The 10,620-nt window shown below is 40.1% G+C and overlaps 1 protein-coding gene across 1 annotated transcript in view; it reads right to left on the bottom strand.

The window, feature by feature from the left end:
* The window catches only part of NAMPT (nicotinamide phosphoribosyltransferase), a 21,067-nt gene that overhangs the window by 7,794 nt on the left and 2,653 nt on the right, over window positions 1-10,620 (bottom strand). The window contains exons 4-8 of the mRNA XM_009636073.2: window positions 8,259-8,387; window positions 7,641-7,799; window positions 7,138-7,274; window positions 3,057-3,282; window positions 1,772-1,891 (exon numbers count right to left, since the gene is read on the bottom strand). Of these exons, the coding sequence (XP_009634368.1) occupies window positions 1,772-1,891; window positions 3,057-3,282; window positions 7,138-7,274; window positions 7,641-7,799; window positions 8,259-8,387 (771 nt within the window). The remainder of the gene's footprint in view (window positions 1-1,771; window positions 1,892-3,056; window positions 3,283-7,137; window positions 7,275-7,640; window positions 7,800-8,258; window positions 8,388-10,620) is intronic.

The raw sequence follows: 10,620 nt of genomic DNA on the forward strand, positions 1-10,620 counted from the left end.
TCAGTGACCAAAGCTGACATGGGGTGTGCAGCATGGTGGGAGAGCAAGGAAGAGATGGACGCCTTGTGGACCCGGACCTTCAGCTCTCTTCTACTACATATCGCAGGTAGACTGTGCCTCAATCAGTTACAGTTCGATGAGGAAAATATGTAAACAGGCAGATCAACTCAACAGAGAACTGCTCCTTCTGCCTCTTCTCTCCCATTAGCTGCTGGAATTATTTTCCTGCTCTATTTAGAACTAGGAGAGCAGTGTATTTTTTTCCCTCTAATGTAAAGATTTTAAATACTAGTTTTAAGTTTGATTACAATCGATGCTGTATGAGCATCCTTGAATTTTGTCCAGTATAACTTACAGAAAGCAACCTTTTTGTTCCTTACAAGAACGAATTAATAGTCCAGTTTCTTTCCTGCCACCACTCATGAAAATCTCAACCACAACATACTTTGCCTAAGACAGTCCAGTTAAACAGTTGTCGAGAGAAGCAAAAGTTTATCTAAAGAAAAAAAGAGTCTCTTCCCTTAGTATCTAATGGTAAGACTTTCTTTCCAGCTATTAACTTCTCGGTGCTTGTGTTCCGTTAAACACATTAGCACAGTTGTATATTCTCAAAAAGCCATATGGGGCAAAAAAAAGTAAAATAAAATTTGCTTTAAAGGCTGTTGGAAGAGGAACAAAACTGTAGCGCGTGACTGCACTAACAGTTGGCATATCAGGTAACAATCTCAACATTAACTCCTCACTGAGGATGTGAGTGACAAATTTGAGTTCTGTTCCTGAGGTTCACATTATGGGTCTGTGCTAGATAACCAGACAGTTTTATACTAACTAAAAAACAAGCCTGATGTCTCTCCAAGACCAGCAAAAGTCATCTTTGTTAAGAAGAATCTAAGGATGCGTCAAGCTGGAAAGCTAAAACAAGCATCAATAAAATCAAGTAAAATTAATCTGAAATTTATCCAGCTTATTTCTGTTTAACTCTAATACAGCTGAAGATGAATGATCCAGGACAAACCTGATAAAGTCAAGTCCTCCTCCTTTTACAAGCCCCTTGTTATCTGTAGTTACTGCAGTCTGTACCTTTGTAACCACGTTCTATTACCTAGTATGTTCATCTAGTCAATAGTGGTGAATTTATAATTAGTTTAAAGCATGCAACATCTACTAAATAATGAATTTTTGTCTTGGTGAAATTACACTTTTTACTCAAACTACAGTCTAATCCATTATACATATTTTCTGGGCTTTCAACAATCCTTATTCCATTAGTTGCCCAATCAATGAACTCACCTCCCTTACCCTTGTTTTTGAAAAGTCTCCTTCAAAACTACACCATCAATGTTTGAGTGCAAGCACACTTCAGACAGTACATGATGAATGAGCCAAACGAGTTAAATACTACTATTTCTGTAGCACAGCAATCATGCCGTGCGCCTTCGGTATCAATGGAAGGACCAAACCCTGCCAAATTTTGATCTGAATTAGACTTGACAAGCAGGATGAAAGCAAACAAAAGGAGAGACAGTGGGAGGAGAAGGGTTACAACAGCAGGATTAGGAAATGCTTTTTAGCTTTTTTATGCATCTTAATAATTCCCTGGGGAGTTTTTAATGAATTTGTTTTACGCATTAGGATATTGCAGCCAGTGTCTGGAATGAAGGGCAGGGTAGGGTCAGCAGTCTCTGCTGCAACATCTGACTAGGCATAACAGAGCCCAGATTAAATATCAGCATTGCCAGTGTCACCCTGACACATGAAGAGGATCTCCTACCTCTTGCAATGTGTTGATATCCACACCATCCCCTTGAATAACTCTGAGATATGGTGGTAACAACTTGTAGCCTTTTGAGTTCTCTGTAATGGGAAACTTCTTCCCCAAGATCTCCAAGACCTATTGAAAAGAGAAGGGAGACAGTTCAAAATAAAAATAAAAACCTGCCATTCCAATAAAGAAACATAATTTTCACATTTGAGTCACGCTCTCTCTCAAAAAAAAAATATCCCTAAATATACCCACATATCCTGCTCCAGGTCTACCCAACATAGGTACACGGACAAAAAGCACGCCAGCCACTGTGGTGGAAGCCATTAGATGGAAGCAGTCACAGACCACACGGCCTTTAGGAACTTGTACTTCAGAGCTAATCAGAACCATGCTTCCCTCCCTTCTCTTTGGGTGCTGTGAGTTTTTGCGATTAAATGTGTCAACTGAAGATTCTGCTCTTCTTTTGACCTCGCTTAAGATGGTGGATGAGGCTTTCAGTTTTCTGCAACTTTGTTAGCCACCAGTAATAAAATTAGACACTTCAGTTAGGAGTTTTTCTTATCAGCTCTGATAAAGATTATTCAAAGTTCCGATTTGTGATATGTCACTTGTCCCAAAGGAAAAAAAAAAAAAGGTGTTAAAGCTGTATGAATTTAATTTGATAAGAGTACCAACATAACTAAAATCTCCCCTATTTCCTTATTAAAACAGTGCTGACAGCCACTCAAATTCAGAGGTATCAACAGCTTTTATTATAGAACCACAAGAATCACTATGCTCTCCAAAGAGCTACGAGGCAAGAAGCATTTTTCAACATGTGCCACTGACTTAAATGCACATCTTACAAAAGGGAGGAGAGTACTAAACCTGTAGCATAAAACACTGAACTACATTAATACAGGATGCTAAGATACCTAAACTTGGTGGTAAGAAGTCTTATCGGCCTGGCATTTATTAATACTCAAGTTGTTTCCCATTTTATTTGTTAAGTGATGAAAATTTCTCTTTATAGAATCATTCCAGCATCATTAGACCAGCAAAACTGGTAAAAGTAAAAGCTTCAAGAATGGATTTGATGAAAAAGATTAAACTATTCAGACTGCAAAAATGTTTCCATATCTATACTGAGATGAGGTAAATGCTTACATTTTTCATAGGTCCGTGTTATCCAGCATCAGCTGTATACTACCAGGTTAGAGCACTGTGTTTCCTATGTTTGTTAGCCAGTCATTACAAACCAAACAAATGCCCTTCCCAATCTTGTACACAAGTGACTTCAAGAAAGAATTACCTTTAAAACAGTGTCAAGGGGATTCCCAGAATCCGGTCTAATAATAAGCGGTGCCTCTGGACTTCGGGCTTCAATTATATGCCTTAAGTCGTCACCCCATATTTTTTCACAAGCATTGTAAATGTCATAGCTGTCACTAACCACAGATACAGGCACTGAAGAAAACTGTGTCACTATGTGTTCAAAAGCATCTTTTTCATGATCTTTCCCCCAAGCTGTTATGGTACTGTGAAATTAATTGAAAAATCCATATTAGAGCAGCATTTATATGTTAAATCACACATTCTGTATTTCCTATCAGCAACAGTTCAAGATACAATAGACAATATGATTACAAGACAGCATAAACTATGTGCTTATCAGCTCTGTGTTGCACAGATAGTAAATATACTATATACTAAATAAACAGCTCCCTGGATTTATCTTCAGCAATTCAGACAAACACTTGACACATGAAACTTTCATATGTAAATGTAATTTTTTTTTTTTTTTTACCACATTTGTGAAAGAGTCTCTCTCTTAAATCTGAAATTCAGACAGTTAGGAACTACAGATGCAAGAACAGGACATCTGCTCTGGCAACTTCAGAATGGGAAGTAGAGAACTAGCAGTGTTATGTTAGAAAAATGTTAGAAGAAAACACAGTTTATTTTCTTTTTTAGTAGTGATTTAAAACCATTATGCTCACTCATATAAACGTTCTTCTAGAAGAACCTCAGGGCATTACCCTTGGTACAAGGGTACAGGCAAGCACATAAAACAGAGGTGCTCAGAGGCAGTAAGTTACTGAATGCCAGCTGATCAGCAGTAGCTGTTCTCTACGTGGCCATCAGACCATAACATACTTCAGTAACTTGCGGATGAACACCTAAAAATGCGCTCATGTAAAGCATAGGTGTGCATTAAGAGCTAGTGGGCAGTGAATTTTTACCATAAAATGCTAGCATTAACTACTGTGCCAACAAGCCCCAGATCACAGTAGTGAAGAGACGAACAAGATTTGTCTCAAAGAGGTTGGGGCAGCCTGAGGAACAACCCCAGTGCCAGAAGCAAGCACCAAGCTCACAACACAACCTCACACTGCAGGTTGCGGAACAGTAAAACAACTCTGGAAAAATTTGGTTCTCGTGCACAAGACCCTTTTTATGTATCAGCTTGGAAAGGGTGACTGCAGTCTGCATTTGGCAATGCAAACTTTAACAAGGGCCGTTCAAGCTGTTTGCTCTCTCACCACCACTTCAATATGCTGTGCAAAAGACACTTGCTCTGACTCCATGTGTTTGCCTTCATTCCAAAGAATCTTATAGTTGCTTGGGCCATCATTTTTTGATTTACCTGTAGTATTAAGCCGAGAGAAAACATTTCAGACTGTGCTGGTTTGGGCTGGGATAGAGTTTATTTTCTTATCAGTAGCTAGTATGGGGCTATGTTTTGGATTTGTGCTGGAAACACTGTTGATAACACAGGGATGTTTTAGTTACTGCTGAGCAGGGCTGACACAAAGTCAAGGCCTCTTCTGCTCCTCACCCCACCCCACCAGCATGGAAGCTGGGGGGGCACAAGGAGCTGGGAGGGAGCACAGCTGGGACAGCTGACCCCAACTGACCAAAGGGGTATCCCAGACCATACGACATCGTGCTCAGCACATAAAGCTGGGGGAAGAAGGGGGACGTTGGGAGTAATGGCGTTTGTCTTCCCAAGTCACTGTTACACGTGACGGATCCCTGCTTTCCTGGAGATGGCTGAACCCCTGCCTGCCCATGGGAAGCAGGGAATAAATTCCTTGCTTTGCTTGTGTGTGCGGCTTTTGCTTTTCCTATTAAACTGTCTATCTCAGCCCATGAGTTTTCTCAATTTTACTCTTCCAATTCTCTCCCCCATCCCAGCAGGGGGAGAGTGAGCAAGCAGCTGAGTGGGGCCGAGTTGCTGGCCAGGATTAAACCACAACAGTTCCTTTTTGGTGCCCAACATGGGGCTTGAAGGTTTTGCGATAACATATTTAATTGGAATGTGCTAGATCAAATTTATAGCTGTTATTGCTGTTTAGCTATTAATCAGCAGGCTCCTGTGCTTGCCACGGGGCTTGCTTGCCTTGCTGTATATTAGAATCTAGTGCTCAGTGGCTGGTTTTTCCTTTCGCTGCTCGCTGTGCTGCTGATCACCTTACCCTGCTGTGCCTGGGAACGCTTTATAACAGCCACGGCCATGTGCCTGGGCTGGCAGATGGCCAGGGCATCGCTGCTGTCCCTGTGCTGCTGCACTGGACAGGCTGGAACTGCGGTCGAAGGGGCTGTGACAGGGGACGAGTCCACATATCCCACACAGGAGCAGGACACCCCAAAGTCCCTGTGGCCATGGTCAAGTCCACACCAGAGCAGGTACATCTCAAAGCATCTGTGCCCGTGGTTATGCCTGTGCCGCAGCAGGTATACCTCTGGAGGGACTGTGGCCCAAGGATAAGTCCATGCTGCAGCAGGTACACTCTGAAGCACCAGGGCCTGGGCATGAGGTCATGCTGGAGCACCTCAGGGTGTGTGGCGCAATATTAAACCCTATGGTCTGGTCCAAAGGGAGCAGGGATGGAGATTGTAATGGAACTACCTTCAAATTGTTGTAACCCAGAATTTGAGTTGCATGATACAGAAATTACTATAGCAGGAACCACCCGAACCAACGGAGGTCAAGCCTCAAAAGAAGCAGTGCAAGTGCAGCAGTGACCCGACCTGAGCTGGCTTTGGTGCCCAGTAATTCCACACAACACCCCACCCCTCCTGTCCTAAGCGACCACCATAACAGATGGAGCCCAAAGCCATGGACTAAATTAACTCAATGGACATTTGTGGATGTTTATGGACATTTTACAGACATTTCACAGGGGTGGTCCATAGACTAAGGGAATGGTATCTGTGTATTGTATCAAAGGATGGGAAGAGGGTGGTGGTTAATTAGGATGTATTGGATAGTGTGGGGCTGGAGGATGACATAAAGGGTATGGAATAAGGGATGGAAAAGGTGCTAGTTTTGACTGGGGTAGAGTTAGTTTTCTTTATAGTAGGTAGTATGGGGCTATGTTTTGGATTTGTGCTGGAAACACTGTTGATAACACAGGGATGTCTTAGTTACTGCTGAAGAGTGCTTATACAGGCTGGTTACACAGCTGTGTGGTGCTTAGTTGCTGGCTGGTATTAAACCATGACACAGACAAAGTTTGTCAGTTCTACTAATCAAGCAGGAGTTTCCAGAGCAGCACTACAGCAATGGTCCAGAAAGTTATATGAAGCAGTGTTCCTTTAAAGATGATCACTACCTTCTGAGGGCTATTCATGTAAGCCTTTCAATCATCTGTCTTGCAATCCTAAGTGAAAACAGTCACTATTTAAAAGCACCAGGTTTTTTACTCAATAAGAAAACAACCCAACTGTTCCTTCCTTTATATTCTGCTCATTTCAGTATGCAGACATACAAGGGAAATCCAAGGATCTGCATTCACTCCTGACCTTGTACAGGACTTGGATATGAAAAATGAGAGCTCTTCATCTCAAATGTCTGTTTGAGATCAGTTCCTTACTCTCAAAAACTCATTCCCAATTCTTAGTGAGAAATCAAGGATTTACCATTGGCTGAATTAGTTACGCTGATGGGAAGCTTTAGAGCAACTGCCTCTTCTGGAGGGAGAACATGATCTGGGAGAGTCCAAAATTGCAACTTACATGTTTTTTCATTTTATGATTTTATGTTTAAAACTAAATCTACAAGTTCATAATGTGATTCCTCAATAACTACTTTAACCTGTAAGCCTTCAAGTCTATTCTAAAAAGAATCATCCAAATTTACTTAGACTCTCATAAGAAAGCTGTTAAAAACATTTAAAACACATTTATAGTTAAGAGCAACCGTGCCACTGTTGTGCCCCTAGAACATACAGAAGCACCAGTATTGAACTTCAGCCTCAACAGCTGGATCAGTCATGGCTAATGCTGTATGATCTAAGTGACACAGTTTAATATTTCAAAGATGGATAAGAAAAAAATATATTTTGTTAAGCTATTTTTAAAAAGGTTTTAATAGCCCAGTATCTTACCTGTGTTCAGCAGCTGGAACAGAATATCCTGGAACTGGATCTTTTGTACCATAGTACTTTTTAATTAACGCAATTCCTGCTACAGTGTCTGTTCCTTTGAAGTTTACCAAATGAGCTGAAGCTCCTATTCCTGCAGTCTGAAAAAGAAGCAACTTTCAGTTGCCACGCCAAAAAAAGAAGCCTAAATCCAGTCATCGCCTGGCACTAGTGCGAATAGCAAAACTCTGACTCAGTTCCTGTTTCGCCAATACCCTCTTCGTGTACCTACAGGGCAAAGACAGCTTCCATATAGGAAAAAGCTCTCCCAGCCTGATGCTCAGGGTTCAGACACATACCCACCCCTCACTCCAGATCTCCCCCCTCGACAGTAAGTCCAAACACAGAGCTCCACGCATTCACAATTTCACTGCTGAACAGGGACACAACTGTTAACAGATACATGCTACAATCCTTTATGGTTAAGAACAATTAGACTTCTCAAATTATTAGACAAGTAGTATTACCTCTTGTGAAGAAACTCCTCTGTAGCCGAAGTCATGCAGTTTATATTCCAGTCCTTCCAAGCTGCCAGAAGTCTCTAGCAAATATTTGGCCAAAATCTTTTTCTGCTCTCTAGAGTTTGTAGCCACTGTGATTGGATACCATGACTGCACAAGAATAGTCTAAAACAAAACCCATCACATTATTAGGTGTATGTTTGCTTAGGACTCAAAAATCCCCACTTGGCATTTAATCAGGCACAAAAAGGTCTATTTATTTTCATTGCCCATTCAGAAAGTACTGATGCCTCCAACAGTTTGCTTTAGGGCTAAAGTAATTAGCCTGTGTAATACTTTAGAAGGTAGGCCAGGTATTGACCATCTCAGGAGTTATCACTCCCAAGACACAACTCCCTCCATCCTCCTTTCCTCGTGGATGAAAGTACCAATGTGAATTTCCTGTAAAATTATTACAATCTCTTGCCAGGTAGAGGCAAAAGGTCTGTGTGAGAATCTAGGCTTACTTAAAGCAGACAATGAAAGCTGCCAAAGATTCCCCTTAAACCAATGAGGATTCAGCATTTATTTAAGTGCATTAATTTTTACTTAGGAAAAAAAACATGTTAAATTTCCCAAACTGACCTCAATCCAATTTGTGAGCCAGTAGCACTCTGGATCTGTGTTTTCTACTGTGAAAAGAACATTTCCTCTGGGAATTACAGAGCCCTCAGGAACAGCCTTTATTTCTATAGGAAGGTGGCCATCATATTTCTGTGTAAGAAACAGTAATATTGTCAGACAAGAGGAAAGATTAGGACCTACCTTTCTCTTATTTGACTGCAATGGATAAAACTCAGGCTATGAGTTTATTGATAAAGCTTTCTTCTTTATTTCTTTCAACCCTAAAAATAATTTGGTTTGTTTGCATACCCACCAGCCCATATAAATAAAAAAAAAAATCCATATTTATCGAAAAAGGAAGAAAATCCTGTAACAGAAAATAGTCTCTTTTATCAAACCAAATGATGGTTATCAGTTGTATTCCTTGTGCTTAAGCCAGGAAGGCTTAAATATTCTATAAAGATACATAAGTTCTAACCACGGAACAAGAAACATTTGCTACTCAGTTTTCTTCAGTGCTTTCATATGACATAAGCTAAAAAAAGTTTAGCTATTATCTAGGCCTTCAAAAACTCTCTAGTTTTGCTTAGTATAGATGTGTGCTTTCTTAATTTATTAGGATTCATTTAATATCTATTTTAAAGAATATTTTATCATCTCAGATATTCACTAAACATGAAATCCAATCTTGAAGCGTCACTCTTTTGTTAAATTCAGTCCTTCATCCCCAAAGGACTAAACATTGTGTGAAATATGCCTTTTGAAAAAGACTAAGTTGCAAACAGCAACTCTGGAAGAGTAATTATAACTTTCTGACAGAGCTCTGCAAGCTAAACTGAAAATATTTAAAATGTTTTGTATGTTAGTATTTTTTGACAGAAAGCTTCTCATGAGATATTCCTTAAAGGCCAGAAAAATTGCATCAATTCAGAGACATTACGCAGATTCCTAAGTAGCATCAAAACGTATTCTCCAGTGCCTCTTCTACACTACAGTTTAAAAGTTTCTTCGCAAGTGTAATATGCTGAAGCAAACTGTGTTTATATATCACATGGGAGTTAACCGTTGGACTTGGAGATGTCTGTTCTGGATTAACAAAGGACAACGAAGCCTTCAAAAAGGCTCAGAATAATTTATTAATGATTCAGTGCAGACAAAAGCATAGTTAAGTGAAAAACCAAAACATTTCAGAGTTGCTATAGGCATTGATTTTGTCCACAGAAGAAAGCAATATGGTCATGCCATGGCACTGTATTATAGCTCTTTTCAAAATATTTACGTAGAATCAACTTGTAAAATCCAGGGTTTACATCTCTATCACTCATCATCAGTTCCTGCCAACTTCCAGCTCTTATTACACCATGCCCTCGTTCTCCAGGTAGTCCATTCCTCTCTTCCACCCCTTCACCCCATCAGTATTTACTCATTCATCTACTCTTGGTGCACATTCACGGTGTATGTTTCAAATTCATTTTGGCACTTCACTCATCCAGCGGTTGCTCCCTCCACTTTACCTAACACTACACATTAGGTAACAGAGCCAGAGAGCAAACAGCGGCAGGTATGTGAATATGCACAGGAATCCAGTGAGCAGAAGCAGGGTCTCTGTGTGCTTATAAGGGCATACAAAGACCCAAAGGGTACATACACTTCCAGTTTGAGAACCATCAGCATTTAAGATCAAGAAGTGGAAATCACGTTTGGTTATATACATGCATAATTTTAACAAGAAAATCTGACAAAGGAATAAACAATGTATACAAGGATACGCAGAAAGAGTTCTTTTGGAACAGAAGTTCAACGGAATTAGTTAAACCATGTTAAAACTCAAGTGTGGACAGACATGCGGCATAAAAAGGGTATTAATTCAGCTTAGCCAAAGAGGGATCAAGATCACTTTAAATACAGATGAGAGCAGTTCACAATGTATAATGTAGTTTAAACACAAATATGGATTGAATTCATATCTGTAGTTATTTGAAATGGACTCAAGTCCACTACAAACCTCTCTGTAGCTCCCTTTTAGAAAAAAGGGGGTTTATTTACCTTGCTGCCTTTTGCAACATTTAGTTGAAATTCACTTCTCTTGCACACCTTATGGTCCACCCTGGTTGCAAGACGGCATCCAGATGCATTCAGACAGATGCCACCATAAAACACATACAGTCAGGGTATCCAGGGGAAAATGCAAAGAACGAAAAATTGTGTTTTCGAATGTCAAAAATATCCATTCACTAGAACCCACAATGAAACTTGGCATTTAATTAATCTGCAGAGATTAGAACAGTTCTCATGAATGTTATTAGTCAATCTGCTGCTTTTACTGAGAAGAGATGCTTACAATTACTTGAAGACTGACACCTTTTTAAACAAAAGGGAAAGA

Source organism: Egretta garzetta, unplaced genomic scaffold (assembly GCF_000687185.1).
Source record: "Egretta garzetta isolate BGI_Z169 unplaced genomic scaffold, ASM68718v1 scaffold33, whole genome shotgun sequence".
In the NCBI taxonomy this organism is placed as follows: Eukaryota; Metazoa; Chordata; class Aves; order Pelecaniformes; family Ardeidae; genus Egretta; species Egretta garzetta.